We start from the raw sequence: 19089 nt of genomic DNA, 5'->3' as shown, positions 1-19089 counted from the left end.
TCATTGAGGAAAAGCTGATTTAATTGGCATAAAGTGTTTAGAAACTTCACATAGTTATCTTTCTTGAGTCCTTGGTGCTCTACTCAGTTAATCTGAATTGGTAAATGTCAGAGAAATTCATAGTGCTAGTGCCGTGTCTCCTGTGCTGCCAAGGTATGCTAGGCTTGGTGGATGATGGGAGTAACTGTTTCAATAGAAGTCAGAAGAATGCCTGACTTCAGACAAACATCCTTTTGTTTCTTATAACTACCAATCTTAGCTTTCAATACTATGTGCCATACAAAAAGCAGTCTTATGTAAGTCTGCAGGCCTTCATGGCCATTGTCACTAAAGTTAAAATCTGGTATTCTTTCAATACTATGTGCCATACAAAAAGCACTCTTATGTAAGTCTGCAGGCTTTCATGGCTGTTGTCAGTAAAGTTAAAATCTTCTGGGGTGTTAGGCCACATCATATTTCCTCTAAAATAATCTACATTTTGACCCCTCTGCTGGGATCTTCTTCAGGATCTTCTGGTGTCCACTATTGCTAGAACACAGTTCTGTTAGAGGAAATATGACATGACCTAATACCCCAGAAGATTTTAACTTTAGTAAAAAGCAGTATGCTGACATTATTATAGGCATATACTTTCAGTGTTAAACTACACTGTAACTATGATCATATGCAGATGACATCAATTAAATGGTATTTGTAATTAATAATATTGTTTCATTAATGGCTTTTACATGCACTGAACACAGTATTGTCTGCTAGTTACACCTACGTTGCCTGCAAAGGAACCATGCCGTGATTTATTTCTATGTGCATTGCGTGACATTGTTCATACTCTTGTGTAAGTGATTGAAGTGTTTTGTTGTTAGCTGTATTTTTCAACTAGAGGTTTAATGTTTTCTGCTGCAGTTTTAAGACAAAAAATGTTACAAAAAGAGAGATATGAAAATCATTTCAATGGAACAGAAAGTAAAAATTTATGAATTTTGCCATAGAACACACTGCATTAGCTCAGAGTTTAAAGATACTTGTATCTGTGCTGAACATAATTATGTAAAACAAGGACTCTATTTTGGAAGGCACAAGTAAAACTGGGTTAAATTACTGATTTCAGACAGCACGTACTTCTAAAAGTCACCACAAATTGTGATGAGATTTATAAGTAGTAACACAAAAGATTGTTAGAAAATTAGTTAATAACAGGTGTTATGTTTACTTTCTGATATGCTTTTGTATTTGTATTATTTAAAGCTGTTAGTGATAGAGGCATAATTACTGAACGCTTTATGATTCAGAATTAACACAAGCATATCTATTGTGACTAACGCTTTACGCAGTGTGTAAGTATATTATTTCAATAAAAGATTTTCATTTTATCAATGACTTAAAACAGAAGCGGTTCTTAAAACCTAAGCGAAAGCTTGATTTAACCATTTAACATAGTGTTTTTAACTTACACTGTCTGTTAAATAACCAATTAATGATGTGCAAAATTCTGAGGCCATAGAAATTTTATTTTAGAAATATTCCAAATTCAATTTTTTAAATCAGGAAGTGTATAATTAAAACAGAAATGTAAACATAGTGGACATTATGTAAATTTTCTACATTTTCTTACAGCTTATTTGAAAGCTCTCTCTCTCTTTTTTATTTTTACATGAAACTTTTCAGTTCAAACTTGTTGGTAATCAAAATTTTTATATTCTAATATTTTTTATTCACAAATTGTAATTCTTTTCAAACTCTGTTATTACACTTTAATAGCCCCAATTTTTATATTTATGATATGTATAATTTTTCTTAGAATTCATGTTTTATTTATGAAATTATTGTAATTAGAAAAGCTTTTTGTTCTAGAATGTCCTTGTACCAAACACTAACCTATATGTAGGTGAGAGACATGCCAAAAGTTGGCTGAATTGGCCTTTTTTCAGCCAGGTTAAGGGTTTAGTTTGATCTTTGGATTTGATGGTTTCAGATGTTATCTATGGCCAGCTGTTGTCAGTTTTGTAAAATTAGTAATTACAACATGTATTATCAAGTTGTGGTTGTTAAGAAACAAAAATCAAAGGAAAATGTGGAAAAGTGTTTCTATCCACATACAGCTAACTGAACTTAATATATAAAGAATTGCAAATGATCTATAATACAACCTGGTAGACCAAGTATTGTCATTATAAGTATAATCATTTACTATGTGTAAATTATCCTTTGCAACTGGATTTATGAAGTGTACCATTAGTATTTTCATTACTAAAATTGCACTTATATTGGCTGTGGTTTATTGCTGATTATAAAATGAGCATTGCAATATATGAGTGATATCTGAGTTCATTGTAGATGTGCTGCATCTTTGAGAGGGAATATTTCAATAACATTTCTTGTATGGGAAGGAATATTGCAAACGAGGACTCAGTTTCAGGGTGTAAAACTGTAAGACAAACACTAAAGCTGTTTCAGTTTTGAGAAAAAAAGTCTGAAATAACACTGCACTCATAGTACTTGTTGTGGACATGATTGTACAAGATGAAAGAAGACAAAAAAATGATGTATAAAAATAACAATGACAGTGGACTGTTGTTAAAGTGGGTTCTGGATGGAAAAGAAAGGTTAGTATACTAAAGAAAGAATCTGTGAGTCTGATTTTTGTTTTTGTTAAAAAGTATTACAAAGTAGCTATATGGAAACAACAGTCACAAAAAAATACAACAAGGGGAAAGCTGGATAGAAGTGGGATCATCAAAGGTATGCCAGATAGTTGGTAATGTAGGAAAAGTAATGACTCCATATGTTCTGGCAGAAATGATGAGAATAATTTTTCTTCAGTTAAATGAATTTAGGACATTCAGAGCAGAAATGCAAGCAGGTAGTGAACATTTACAATGAAACAGTGAGCAGTTAAGATCAGAATTAAAATCAGAGATACCAAAAAGTAGTGAATTGTTACAAGCAAGCTGTGAACAGTTAAAATTAGAGCTGCTAGGAAAAGGTTAACAATTACAACAAAAAATTGAGGAAAACAAACAGAATTTCAAAAAAGTTGCAAAAACTTAGAATTAATGAAACAATATTGAACTGTATACTTCTTTAAAGGGCATAGGTTCCAGAGCAAATGTTGCTGAGGACAGAATGATTGATTTGCTTAGGAAAGAAGTGAGAAGTGCTAGGACAAACCTGGAAATGGGATTAGAGATGATGCTGGCAAGATTATGCCAGAATTATCTGTGAAAGAGTATTTGGAAAGGAAGATGTGGTTTCTTGTCAGAGTTTAAATTATTAAAACTGTACTTAAAATAAAATTTAAGTTAAAGAGATTGTTACAAGTGATGATTGTGTGTGTATCTGTGTTGGGACTTGAACTAGCTAATGTAGAAAGTAATTCAGTATAAATTCAGGAATATGTAGTGACAAGAAACTTGTTTAATAACAGTGATGCTATGTGGACTAACCTCCAAGCAAGTAGTTTCCCTGGTAATGGTGTGTTGCATCATGTGAACATTATCCAATACCACCAATCAATTTTGTAGCTGATATGACAGAGAACTTAAAGATGGAATCTCTTAATTTGTTATGTTGGAAGTTTGAAGAATGGGGGCCTCTAACCTAGGTAAATCAAAATTCAAATTTGAAGAAAACTTTTTTGAATTTGTAAAAAGTTTTGTAAATAAATTCAGGTCAGTGTCAGAACAAGTCAAAATTAAAAGTTAGTTTTTAAGTGGCCCAAATTGTAAAGAAGGCAGAGACAGCATGAAAGTTTTTATGCAAATAAATTAAAAATTAATTCATTTGATAAAGCATCTTGATGTACTGACTCAAATTAATGATTTAAAAAAGAGTTCCTGGAGGATTACCATGGGGATTCGTATCTGGACTAGATGACTCCACAGATCATTGTCTGAAAGATATAAATTAAATAGCCAGAGCTTTAAAGAGAGAGAACAGGCCCAATTTTGGACAGTCAGGGGAATGTAATAAGAGTCTCAATCAGGCAGGAAAATAATGTGGAAACTACAGACGTGATTATCAGAATGATGGAAAGGAAAGGTATTATAATGGATATGGGAGAGAGAGAAATTGGGGTGGAGACTTTGCAAACCTCAATATGTAAAATAGTGTGAAAAATTTTTCTGATGTTGAAAATGAGAAAAATAATGTTGTCAGTAACAAAGTACATAAATTTAGATGTCATCTGTAAGTGTCAAAAGTCACTGATTACTTGGGCATTAGATGACAATTTTGAAACTGAGGCTGGAGGAAAGAGGGGAAACATTTTTAAGAAATCTTTGGAACTATTATGCTAATAACAGCATGGTACAGTTTTTAAGAACCTTGTAAAAAGTTTGAAAACTTGTAGCAATATAGGTAGAAGAAATCAATAATTTATTAAGGGCAAAATGAGAATCTTAGTGCAATTATGGATGTATTAACAACTGGAAAGGAAAAAATTTGAAACACGAAAATTTTAAGCAAATGGGATTGAAAGAGATTGAACATGATTTACTGTATGAAAATAGTGAAGGGGAAAGGGAATGTAATCAGTTACATTGTCCATATATTAATGGCAAGACTGAGGAATGGAAGGAAAATGCTTAATTTATGTATGCAGTCCTTATCTCCAGACTGCAGAGACACTCAGAAACCAAACTGGAGATGGAAAAGATTTTGTGGAAATGCTTGTTCTAGGTGTGTAAGTAAAGGGACATGCAGGAAGTTGTAGGAAAGAGGTAAAAAGTCAAGTGTTATTAATATTCAAATTTTATGGTGTAAAGTTTGAACATGGTTGCCTGGTTATTACTGACTTAATCAAAAGTTTTATTCTGGTTATGGGCCAGATTCTGAATCTCAGAGCAGTTTTTGATTGAGATGGGATGAGAATAATAGTTACTGATCTAATAAGAAAATAAGCTTACCATCATAAATAGTGTTAATACATGTGAAAACATTAGGAACCACCATGACATATTGATGGAGGATATTATTCTGAAGAAATGTCTGTGGCTTAGCCATAGAATGAGGTTTACGAAGAACTAGTAAGCTAATTTAAAGGAATTGCTCTTGGCATTTCATAAAGTTTTTCATGATAATCCTGATAAAGTAAAAAATTATGAATGTAAATTAAAACTGAAATCTCGTAAACCATTTTACTTGGTGTCCCATTTGGAAAGAGACAAACTGTGGAAAGTGGTGTTCAAAAGGTGGAAAGTTGGGGAATTATAAAGAGGAGTTGTAGGGGCTATTACAATCCATTAGCTGTTGCTTCCAAAATAGATGGAGATAAATGTAATTGAAGGCTTTCTTGGCGTTTTCCAATGATAAAATCTTGTCAGGTGATCAGCTAAGTGGTGGCATTGTGCTGTTACTATATGTCAATGAGTTTTGTACCCATCTTCATTGAAACATTGTGACAAGAGGATGCCACCATTTGGATGACAACTTGAGAAAATTTTATCAAAGATGGAGGTGTAAGCTTAGTTCTTCACTCAAAAGTTTTTTAAAATATTTTTATGTAAAGATAATAACCATCCTGGCAGTACTGGTGAACTTTTGCATAAATTTAAGTTTTTAAAATTTATGGTGAACTTGGTAATAACTTGAATTTTTCATCATATCCCTCTAGTAGGGGAATCCAAAAAACACATTCCATTTTATATCGAGGTAAATGCTACCAATACTGTGTTATTCCCTTTGGTTGAATGTTTCAGCTTTTGAAATCATTACATCTTTAGATTTTCTTTATTTGTCAACAACATGAATGCAGATTAACAGTGTAAATGAATATGACATCTCGATTGCTAGTAAAACTCTGGAGGAACATTTTTGATTATTAAAGGAAGTGTGTTTAAAATTAATAGAAGGAGAGGGACATTGTAATAAGAAAAATGTAAATTTGGTGTGAAGAAGTTTAAATTTTTGATGCATAATATTTTTGCGGATAGAATTTTTACCAAAAACAGACAAAATAGAGCCTAGTACATAATACCGCCTCCTAGAAACAAAAAAAGATTAAATACTTACTTTGGATTATGTCAGTTTTATAGGCACAAGAGTTTGTAATCAGGTCTTGAATGCATTGAGCTGAAATAACCTGCTGAAGAAAAACCCAATATTGCAGTGGATAAAAGAGTGTCAAGATAATTTTGATGAAATTGAGAGCCAACTTTGTCAAATTCAGATGTTGTATGACCCAGATTTGTTACTTCCTTCCTCTTTAACAATACAGAGCAGTGATACTGGCTTTGGTGCCAATCTGTTTCAGGAAAGGTTAGCAGATGGAAAAGTCTGAATACAGGTCTGTTGTTTATGCTAGCACGATGTTATAAAAACATCAAAACATATTATTGAGTCACAAAGTGTTTGTATATTCTGACCATAAATCATTTAATTATTTACAAGAGTATAAGTTAGGCCACAGCATTAACTAGAGGGATCATGTTTCTTCAACTGTTCAATTATGAGATAAAATACATCAAAGAAAAGACAATGTAATTGTTGATGTGTTGTCAAGACTACCATTGAGAGATAGTACAAAGAGTAATAACCAGAAATGCGAAAGGAGAATTCACAATTATGTATTTAAAAGAAATCAAAGAAGAATGAGAGATCTTAAAAATCTGTAATGCTGTCAAAACAAATTGAAAATTGGACAGTAGTTAGAAGCTACCTGGGAAAGAAGGGGCAGGAAAATGCTGATCAATATTATAAAGTTCAAAAAGGGATTCTATTTATGAGAACTAATCAGACTTCAGATGATTCAAACTTGTGTTGGTCAGAGCAATACATTGATACCTTGGTTCAATACACAAATTATGTTTTAGACACTGAGGTTCAACAAATATCATAAATATACAACAAAATATTTACTGCTGTTAAATTGCTAGGAGAGTGAGGAAAAACCTGCAATGCATGTTAGGTGCCAAAGGGTAAAAGTCAGCAGAGGATCAATGTATATTACACCGCCAAATAAACAGTTAGATCTCATAGCTGTAGATTTTTATGGATGTTCACCTATAACTACAGGTGGATTTTGCTACATTTTTGTCATGTTTGACATTTTCTTCAAATTTGTAAAAGAAACCATATGAAGAGAGCCACAACCAAACAAATTATATATAAAACCACAGGAAACTATTTCCCTAAAGTTGGCCTTCAGAAGACAGTTCTTTCAGATAATGAGTCAATTTTTACTGTACTTATTGACTTAGGGGAGTTTAAATATATTTTGACACCAATATACATTTCCAGTAAGGTAGCTGAAAGATAATGAGGAAAATTGGGAGACCATGCAGAACATACTGTAGTAAGATCCTTGCAAATTGGACTGAGTACATTTGTAGGTTTGGGGCATTCATATATTGTTTTTCCCAAGGTGAGGTAATATTAACAAAAAACCTGCAAGTTTGTTTCTCAATGCACTAAGTATCCTGTTTGTAAATCAATGACACCACAAGAAAAAGAGGAGATTGTCACGAATACTTTGAGGAACTGGGAGGGATGAAGTACTAGATATGTGATAGATCAGAGTGAATAACACCATTTAAAGTGGAAGACTTCCTCATGGTGAATTAAATAAATTTTGGACACTTACATAGGATCATTTGAAGTAACAGAAAACCAAAATTGTAATACTTATAGATTAACACAGCCAAAGTCAACAAAATTATTACTGAGTTATGTGTTGCAGTGGTTAGCACACTGGACTCACATTCAGATGACAGTTCAATCCTGCATCAAGCCATCCTGATTCAGGTTTTCTGTGATTTCCTTACATCACTTCAGGCTAATGCTGGGATGGTTCCTTTGAAAGGGCATGGCCAACTTCCAACCCCACCTTTCCCTAATCCGATGGGAATGATGACCTTACTTTTGGGTCCATTGCTATTCTGATGATAGGAAACAAACTCATGTAGGGATGGACATGGCCCCAAGGATAGATGCGTACTTGGGTTGATCCACTGTGCCTTCCAGAATGATGAGATCATTCTGGTAATGACATGAAAACATTCTCCAGACCAAAAAGCTCCCTGCTGGTTGCAGATGTTATATGCTGTACACGCCAATGGCTATGTGTACCATGGAGCATAAAATGTGATTAATCTGAAAAGTTAACCTGTAGCCATTTAGTGGATGTCCAATTGCAAGACTGGTGTGCTAATCCCAACCTTCGTTGCTGATGAACAGCAGTCAGCATTGCTGCATGAACCAGTCACCTGGTGCAGAGGTCCACATGCAGCAATGTTGACTGAACGGTCATTGAGGAGACACTGTTGGATGCCCCTTGGTCCATCTGGGCAATTAGTTGGTCAACAGTTACACATATTTGCCCATACACCTCTCCACAGCCATCATTGACCTCTGTCACCTATAGCCTATGACGTATCACAGTTGCCTAGCGCCAGACTTTCAATCCATGGTATGTTTTAACAACAGGAGCATGTGAACAGTTTACAAACTTACCTACATTGGCCTGAATATCAAAGATTGTGATGTTTTCGACATCAGATAAACTGCTCTATTGCTGCTTTATGACAATGACTACACTATTTTCTGCATCCTCTCAATAAGTGAAATATACCCCGCACTCCTAATGCTTCTACCTCTCATCTCAGAGTGATTATGTCACACTGATGACAGACATAGGTGGTGCTCGCATTAATGTGACAGTACTGTATATTTGTGTGGGTTTTAAGAGAGTGTGATTTGGTTTCATTTATGTGGATGCTGAGCTTCATGTCTGTCCTACTCTCATCTGCATAGACAGCAGCCTGTGTGGACCGAACAACTGTGTTTTTGTGGACACTCTAGACTTTAACTTATTTCATGTAAATCATCATATTCTCTTCACAATATATGAAGAAAAGGGAACAGTCCCAAAAGATTTAGTGAAAGAATTATTTATAAATAGATCTTCAAAAAGCCAACAATTTTCAGTAAGCTGAAATTTTAGTATGATTTAATCTAAATAGATAACTACATAATGAGAAACATGACACTAGAGTAGTATACATGGTGTACAACTTCTAGATATATAAATTTATACTGGAAACTCTGTTGGTGGTAACCAACTAAAATTACAGCAGCTGAGTGGGTGACCAATAAAATAAGACTTAGTGAGCTGTAACTGAAAAAAAAAAATTTTATTTATGAACTTAGAGATGATTCATATTTTAAACACACACGCCTTCTCAGATGTTGCAGCTGTGTACACAATATTCTTTTTAACCGAGAGTATATCTTTCACATGAGACAAGTAATAGCTATCCAACAAATCTTGTATAGTTGCATTCTACATATGTACTACTCCAATACAAAGGCTGCTCACATGACCTTAGTACATGACCTTTGGCAGTTGCATAGTACTGTAAATCTGTGTTTGGACCTTATGCTGTAACAAATTTCACCAAACTCAAACACTGCGTTTGGCCTCACTTACATGGAGACATCATGTTGTGTTGTGAAACTAAGATAAGAAACTGTGCTCCCAGCCACCACAAATGTGCAGCATGCTGTGGCGAAAGTTGTTGGCAAAACTGTTCACTTTCAGACACTTTTAACTTTTATGACATGAAACTGTAAGATGAGTTAGGTTTCATTTCAACAAAAGTGACATGAAGTGAACAATTGAGAAAACTGTTGGCTTACTGACAGTTTTGCAATACATACATGCATGCAGTATGTCAGTGATAATCATTACAACAATAAAATGAGATGCATCAACAGTAGAGACTTTCTTTGAAACATCAACCCAAAGAATTTATGATGTCAGTTTTACTGAGGAAAAAACATTCTGGAAACTAATTAGGTTAATAAAGATCCATATCTGCAATTTGAAAAATGATGTACATTGTCTGACATCAATATGAAGCCATTCTTAATCTAACTTAAGAAATAGCCAGCTTCAGTAGAAGCATAGCTGTGCAAACAAAGATGTTACACAAAAAATACATTGTGGAGTTAATGGCAAAAAACACAAAATACAAAAGTTAAAATTTACAAAGCAAAAAGGATTTATGTTTAAAAATCAGAGGAAAGAAGCTCTGCAAATTGATGACATCCAAGTATCTGGATGAAACTGACCAACTGTTGAGTTTGGTACATAATATGGATAATATAGAGATGAATAAGAATCTCAGCTTTACAAAACAAATGCAATGTGATCAGCAGTTTCAATTCTCATGATAATGCTTCTCCCACTTAGTGTCAGTACTTTAATTTCTTCATTCATCTTGAACTCTGATCAGAAGAGTGTTGATAACAGCTGAAAGAAGAACAAATACAAGTTGTTGCCACATAAAGAATGAGATAATTAGAGGCTGATCAAAAGGTCAGTTCGAACAAGGACAAAAAATTCAATCCATGGTGGTGTTTACAAAGAAATCTGTCTGAAGTTCAGTTGAAGATTGGATAACCACTGAGATCCTGTTGCAGAATGGCCATGTTGAGATCTGAACCCTACTCTTTCTTATCATGAGCCTTGCACTACAACTACTGTGCCAACCTGTATAGTCAAAACAGTTGAGAGATTTGTTGATTTATAAACAGGAGAATAATAAAAATAAAGACAATAGTGCATAGTATTTCATTTCAGAGTCATCTTTCATATTCTTTAGCATTATGTTAAGTGGTACAGTGTTCTGGGTGATTTCATTAATTAATCTTTTTCTCCAGATTAAGGAACCCATTATGTTACATTTATTGTGTACGTGACTTTGTGTTTATACTTGCATTTGATTTTGCTTTGCAGTTAGAATTTTTCGAATAGGTAGTTAACAATAGAAATCAAATTACACAGAGGACTGCAGTGAATTTGTAGAAAATGCATAAGAGCAGAGCAACTCTTGACAAATCCCTTAATTACATCATATAACAATACCAGTGTAGAACTGTAGCAGACTACAAATGTTTCTACATCAAAAATAACTTCAGTGACATCATTTGGAAATTAATTAGAGGGCAAAGTTTGAATGCCATTGGTGTAACTTTCTGAAGCAAATATGGGCAAGGAAATATGAAAGATGTTAACACAGAACTGATAGGCATAACCAACTTTAGTGTTCCATAATAGATCTTCACAATTTGTTTTCATTTGTCATGTTGTCAGGTGCAATAGTTAACACAGAACTGATATGCATAACCGACTTTGGTGTTCCATAATAGACCTTCATAATTTGTTTTCATTTGCCATGTTGTCAGGTGCAATAGTGCATCTAAGTTTAACAATCTGTATGCAAAAATTCTGTAAAAGCTACACCTCCATCTGTGAGGCAGTGATTCAGTCAGTTTTCCAAAGTTAACAGTCTTCCCAAACTGACAAAAGTAACTTATATTTCTAATCAGTTTCAGGATGAAACTGAAGTTCACACATTTCAGATAACTTTTGTCTTTAAGGTAATTTATTATTCAGCAAACATCATACTTTTAAGTTGCAAGTAAAATACCACTGACAAAATCATATGAGTGGAACAGGAAGATTTCACACAGAATAACAACCGTCACATGAATGATTTAATATTAATTACACTGGATAAACTTGATTAAAAAAGTAATTTAAGCACATTACTGGCCCAGATAACTGTGTACAAGTTACTGATATTTATTACTAACAATTTTACCAGCCCATGTGCACTTTTCAATTAAGTTTATCTCAAGAATCAGTTCAGGAATAATTCATATTTACACAAATTATATTTAAAATAACTAACCAAATAGCTTGTAATTTGGATATGATGCATGTTTAGTAAACCAGAAGAATGACCTTTGCTTTCAGCAATAAGTCCTACTATCTTTTTTATTTGGATTAAATGACCAATTTCACTAACACTGGTTTAAATCTTAGAATAAAGTATTTACCTTCTTTTACATCAGAGTGATAGATTCAGAGGGGCCAAAAGGTAGTATAGCCTATAATTCTAAAAAATAGCTCCTCAGTTTGCCTCAAAAGTGCTGAGTGCACTCCACTTCCCAACAGCACTCAGCAGACTGGATAGTCACCCATCCAAGTTCTAGCCCAGCCCAACAGCACTTAACTTCAATGATCTGACGGTAATCAGTGTTACTACTGCAGCAAGGCCATTGGTGAAGATCCTCCATCAGCAAGTATTGTGCAACTGCCAGTAGTAACCAAAGTCCAACAATAAAATGTGATGCAGCACTTTATTACTCCCAGTGAAATAGCTGCCCTTTACAATGATTAGATGCCTAGACATCTGCACACAGAGTATTAGTCAGAACTGCACCTAACTGGCAGATTAGAAATGAGTGCCAGATTGGCACTCAAAGCAGGAAATTGCTTTTTGTGGATAATGCTCTTACTGACTAATGCAACCAGGGACAATTTATAATCTGGGTTAATAGGTTCTTGTTTTTCTCTGCTGCTTTCCAAACTTCACCAGTAATCCTCCTGCATATTTTGTGGACTAGAATTCCTCAAAAAGGATATTGTGGAGAAATGACTTTTGCCACAGCCTAGATCATTACTCCAGAATGAATATTTCACTCTGCACATGTACGCAGGAGAGCTTTTGTGAAGTTTGGAAAAGTAGGAGTGGGGTACTCACAAAAGTGAAGCTGTGGGATGACTTACATTATACATTAATAGGTGGAAGCAGTCACTGTAGATTACTACTGTACAGTATTCTAGCAAAAATTATAAGTATCAATCATCTATGAATATTGATAATTGTGGAAATTATTTCTATATTGCTCTATATATTGTCATGAATATTATGCAAAAAATGGTACCCTGAAAAATGCCACTGCTCCTCCTCATATATTACTACAGTGCTGTCTTTATCTTATACTTTAAAGTATTTACATAATTTAACACAGACCACTATCAGCTGTAAATCTAACCCATGGGAAATGACAAACTCTGTTTGATATAACAATTAGAGTTGTATATAATTTACATAACTGAGTGTAAATATTCTAAGAAATTGTACCAGAAGTGGCTAACGAAGCATCCTTTTAATTTTGTTCTAATACCTGGAGATTTTCAGTTTTCTGGACGATGTCTGGTAGTAACCTGTTATTGACTCCACTCTGAATTCTAGATATAGACGCATATTCTATTTGACAATTGCTTTTACATTCTGGTCCTGTAGCTGTGATTTTCATGACTCATTCTCCAGTCATTTTCATCACTAACCACAAATATATATGCATGTTGATACCTAAGTGTAAGAAGCTGTAGGTCTCTGAAGAGGTTTCTGGAAGATATTCAGTTATCAACTTTATACACCTGTCTTACTACATGTTTCTGTGGGATAAATACTTTCTTTGCCTTAGCTGCATTGCACAATAAAGTTATCTCAGAAACCTGTCACCAGATCAACACAATGAGAAAGATTTTTGAGACACTGACTTATTAATATTTTTTCCCATAGTCAGCCTGATATTTACCATTTAAATTTACAAAAATCAGCATTCTCTTACACAATTTTCTCAAAATTATATATTTCCTTTTTGGAATGCTTTATAAATCTTACATTACTACTTATTGAAGTGATGAGGAGGGAAGATAATACTGTTTTAAAAGTTTTTGTTGGTGAGGCATACTGGTACCCAAAAACTTTCAGGTGTGAACAACACCACATGACATTTCTCACACTCATCCTGTGTGTCACTTTTCTTCTTTCTTGCTTTGAACACTACACAGTTTCTAGAGGGTGTTTCCTTGAAAGGATTGGGGGGGGGGGGGGGGGGGGGGGAGTATAATACTGTATAACGTGTTATATGTCCTTAATGTTCTTGCCAGGTAAAATAAATGCATAAATAAATAAATATAACAAAATTTGCTCAATTTTGTACTTGCAGTCTAACATGGGAAATTCCAGATTGGGGCTGTCCAGGTCTAGGTAGTCTGGCAGAGTGACATGCTCTATTATGACATCAGCCAGCTGAACTCTAAATAGAGTGAAACAAGATTTTGTTCCTGTCACTTTATTTAGTAGGATAAGTGAATTGAAAAACCCAATTCCCATCAGGTAAAAGAAAATCTCATATCTCCTTAGGAATACCTTCCCATGAAAAGGAAAGATGACAACAGTTGGTCCTGTATGCCAACTGTGTTCATTGAATTATTGTATTGTAAAATTGCATGGGGCTTCTGGACAGGGGTTTTAGTTTTCCTATCAGATTTTCCTGTTGCTGTCATACTGACATCTGTAAGTATAGTGGACAGAATATTTATTCATTTTTATCCATTCACTTCAGAGCCATGAGCTTGTAAGAAAATAACACAAGAATCTCTTCTTTATAAGTTCAGATTTTTGGAAATGGTCTGGCTTATTCCACCCTGTGGATCTAACACTCTCTATGGAATTTGTGCTCCATTCAGTGAGCCTTAAAAACAATGATGGGGAAGTGTACCAGTTGTCACTATGTACTGTTTGACCATTGTCCAAAAACAGTTGCACGAGGTCCATAACAGAATTTCCTTACTGCTTGGGTCAGGTTTTCTTTACTGTATAAATAACAAATCCTGAACAGTAGCCACTATTTGACTGACAAATTTTAAGGAAATTACTAAGAAAATGTGCCTGTGGGTGTAGCAATGTCTACCTCTGACTTTCATGAGGAATTCATCATTTGCAATATCTTCTTCAAGATAATAAATGCTTTGGAAATTTTGTTCAAGTTTGTTAGTAACACGTTGCAACTTGTTCAGATAGTTTGCAGTGTCAGCATTTCTATTATTTACAAAATCAAAGAGCCCAGAAATATGTAAGATTCTTCTATATGGCATGATGTCAGAAAAGAAACAAGAATGGATTGAGTTTTTTGTGGAACAGTATAATTGAAGTGCTGGCTTAATCACCTGTGCCATAAAAATACACAAAGTAAAATGTGCTTGAATTTCATTGGATGTAATTGGAAATCAAGCACTGTTTGATTACGATATAGGAGAGTATTTATAACAATCTGCTGCATATCTATTTGTTTCTGCTGCTAAAGTCTCCCAGAGAGACACATGAACCATTTTTCTGTACATACGTAAGGAAGTAGTTGTTGAGGGAGTTGAATTTGAACCCTAGGACTTATTTCTACTTTTTTATTTTTATTTATTTATTATTTATAACAACACTCACACCTGTTGCTACAACATCAGTGTCACTATCAGTTTCATTTGCCTCATTGTAATCACTAGTATCATTTACCACATTGTCTTCATTATCAGACCTATCAGAAATCTCAGTTTCAGAAACATCAGTCTCTTTTATTCAATAGACTTTCGATTTCCTGGACTGAGAGAAACTTTTTACGGTACAGCAGTGCTTGATACTACAAATCTGGTGAAAAACATTGAAAACAATTGCTTATAACTCACAAAATATCAAAAGAAATCGAGTGTGCTATACACCACTAAATAGACTGCTACCTCATATGTCTAGTAATATATAACATGTCATGCCATCTATTGACAGAAAAGTAGAAACACTTAGAAGAATCTATAGCTGCTCAGCCCATCTCACAGCCCGCTATGTAACTGGAAATCTGCAACTGTGAGCCAGCTGTATAAGACAGTCAGTTAATTGTAAAGCAGACATCATTGAGATTTACAGTTAACTTATTCACATGCTAGTGTCACATCATTTTTTTATCTATCTGTGCACTAACGAGTTCCATATATGAAATTTTGCACTTTGTGCCCATTATTCTCTATGTCTAGTACCAGTAAGTAAATTTTATTTCTTGGAAATTGTATAAAACAAGTTTTCCTTGGATTAAGGGTTAAAATGTTTATTGTGAATCAGTTGTAAGCTAATTCCATTATTCTCTTGCTAGTATTATAGATGTATTTGGACTCCTTATCAGCATACTAGAGCCATCAGTAAACAGCGTAGATTTCAGGGAATGCTCCATTTTGACAGTTAAATCATGTATTTAGATCAAGGACAGGAGTGGGTCAAGCATCAAATCTTGTAGCACATAATATTTAGCATTACACAATTCTGAATTCAGTCTTATGTGTGTTCTGGCATTTTTTTAATGTGACGCACAGAAAATGCAAAAAGAATATTTTTCCTTGTTTATGTTACACCAGAACTGTATTTTTCAGATCACATATTGCCTCCTCAAACAAGAAGACAAACTGAGCTGCTATTATAGGGTACTTCTCAGAACATTATTCGAATATTCCATTGTAAGATAATTTCTCAAGAAACTGTTGAGAGTATAGGATTGGGGGAGATGGGTCTATAATTAGAAATCACCTGTTCATGACCACTTTAATAGATTGGTCTTAGTACTGCAAACGTCAGTCTTTCAGGAAATACTCCGTGGCTCATTCACTGGTTAGACAGATAATGTAAGAGAGCACTACTCAGTGAACAAAAAATTTTAGTACTTCTGTTGAACTAATATTGTAACCAGAAGAGTTCCTGATTCACAATAACCTGTGATTTTTATGATTTCTAGATTAGATGGTTTGACAAAACTACAATGAAACATGGTAGGCACTTTCAGGATTTGAATTATGAAGTATCTACTACACCATTCTCTGTTACAGTTTTGAGTATTTATATGGCAAGTAAACAATAATACCACAGTACAGATTGCAATATTTTCCACAAAAGCCTTAGAAGGAAAGAGATGCAATGTAGATCATTACAGAATATTAATTCCTTTCATTCTTGTAAAGAACAAAAAATAATGTGTTGTTAAAGCTTTTCTTATCATTTTAAAGGATACTGTAACAAGAAACCCAATGAGATTTGCTACATAATTCCTTAAAAAATTCCAAGAACTTCTACATACCTATGATTATACCGCTTCAGTTTTTGAAGTCCATATTTAGAGTCCATGGAACCTTTTGAAACAGGTAAGGATTCCAAATTAGCCATAAGTAAATTTATGGAAGATTTTAGTTCTTCAATGTACAAAGATTCCATTTCCTTCAGTACAAACTTTGGCATTAATTTTCTGTTCTGGAAATGAAATTAAAAATTTGACATTATTGACTGTGATCACAGTTGTCTTGCAATTCTATTCGAAAAAATTAGGTGATCTAAAACAAATCAATAAAATTTTAGTTTCATTACTTATTTATGGAGGCTCAAATTCTCTGATGTGTCACAATTAACATTTTACATAAGGTATTGAACTGTTTAGTATGAGGCAGTCACCATTGTACAGTTGTGTCAAACCAGTACTTATCAACAGCAAGCCAATTAAATCACATTGGCAGTTTCATATCACTGTTTGCAATACATAATACTAAAAGTTTGTGCATCTGTGACAGATTATTTTAATATCCACTTCAGAATGTATGTTTCATTGTGTTAGTGGTTTTAGTCATATTACAATCTTCATACTGCTGTATTTCTGTCAAGAAAACAACGTTTTGTTTGGTGTTATAGCATCACCACAAAGGCCAAAGACAACTAATATCATATAAATCTCTCCCAGCACTTACACTGAGCCTTAGCTGCTAGATGAGCCTCCTCTAATCACTCACTACTGTTGTTCCCTATTCACAGAATGTGAATGTTAAACCTAAGTTACATTATTTATATGCATGCATGGAATCCATAATGAGAACAGTGCAGTATGATGTAGTCAATATGAGAATATATTATTACTGCAATGCCTGCCATAGTCAAAGCTGTTAACCATTGACTCAGAATTAAATTATTAGGAAATGACTTGAGGGTTGACAGTAACCAAGCCTGAGATGCTGGAGTTGACAATCATGTGTGCTTGAGTTGTGCTTGCTTGTGTGTACAAATGGTGTGTGTATCTTATTTGCTGATGAAGGCTGTGGCTGAAAGCTTTATGCAAGTGTGTTTTAATTGTGCCTGTCTGGAACTTAACGTGTCTTCTTCAACATAAGTAGCAATCTATATTTTCCTGCATTGTTCAAAATGAAGTCTGATAGTGTTTCAGGAAAGACAGACACAGTGTTTATTATAAATGCACAGACTATCTCACGCTGCACAGCCATCTCACATTCCCACCTAGTGCCACCTATCAAACGTCCCTATCCATGTTTACATGCCTGCTAATTGTAGATTTCCACTGGAGGTTGAATGTAAATGTGCTCCTTACTGAAGGTTGTGAATTAATTGCTCATTGAGGAGAATCGATGATATGAATACATTGTACTGGATATTGATGTATTTACAGTTTATAGCTTTTGAGAAGTTAATCAGAATATTGAAGTAGATGACACTGAGTTATGAGATCTATGAGGTTAGATATTATACTGAGAGTGGCCAGTAGAATTTATTGTTGAAGATGAGAAATGGGATTATCCTTCTAGCATTTAGTAATGGGATTTTGAGGAATAACCAGATCCTACATTGTTACTTGCAGAGACAATATGTCTGAGGTCTGAAGAATCATCAGTTAGGAGAAGTGGCCCATGAAACATACTTTTGTGATAGCTATTGAGAATACAGTGTAGTTCTAAGTGAGGATCACAACAAACAGAGCATATTAATATGACAAAATGGTTGTGAGTTGCTGAAACAAATGAAGATGGTTGCCAAATAAAGATTGTGGTGATAGACTAACCGGGATGTCATGTGACCTGAATATTGTTGTAGCAACTTCATTTTAGTCAGTCATACTGAGATATATTTTACCACAGAACAATATTTGGTGTTTCTAAGGATGGAGTGAGCTAGTAATGAAATGTGGATGAAAGGTTTTTGCTATAATCAATTAAAAATAAACATAAATTTCATTAGTTTTGAAATAACATAATTTCAGTTTGAACAAATCCAGAGATCCAGTGCATTTAGGTGACAGCTCCATTAAAAATAATTTATGGTTGTCTAATCAATAAAAGAGAAACAGTGACTGCTGCAATTAAATTTTTTGGGACATCCATAAAACATACTCGGTAGGTTTTATTGGGCAAGCATCATTAGAATCTCTGGAACTTACACTGTGAAATATACAAGTAATTGTGACAATATGGAATCTCATAATGACATTGTGTTGTGGTGTTCAGTCTGAAGACTGGTTCAATGCAGCTCTCCATGATACTCTATTCCATGAAAGCTTCTTCATTTCTGAGTAACTATTGCAACCTACATCCTTCTGAATCTGCTTGCTGTATTCATCTCTCAGTCTCCCTCTGCGATTTTTGCC

The 19089-nt window shown here is 34.2% G+C and overlaps 1 protein-coding gene across 1 annotated transcript in view; it reads right to left on the bottom strand.

Moving 5' to 3' along the window:
* The window catches only part of LOC124555630 (calcium-dependent secretion activator-like), a 1496314-nt gene that overhangs the window by 804831 nt on the left and 672394 nt on the right, over positions 1-19089 (bottom strand). Inside the window, exon 10 of the mRNA XM_047129606.1 lies at positions 16750-16919. Within this exon, the coding sequence (XP_046985562.1) occupies positions 16750-16919 (170 nt within the window). The remainder of the gene's footprint in view (positions 1-16749; positions 16920-19089) is intronic.

This window comes from Schistocerca americana, chromosome X (assembly GCF_021461395.2).
Source record: "Schistocerca americana isolate TAMUIC-IGC-003095 chromosome X, iqSchAmer2.1, whole genome shotgun sequence".
In the NCBI taxonomy this organism is placed as follows: Eukaryota; Metazoa; Arthropoda; class Insecta; order Orthoptera; family Acrididae; genus Schistocerca; species Schistocerca americana.
The sequence above is the reverse complement of the archived record's forward strand: the minus strand, read 5'-3'. Positions and strand labels throughout refer to the sequence as shown.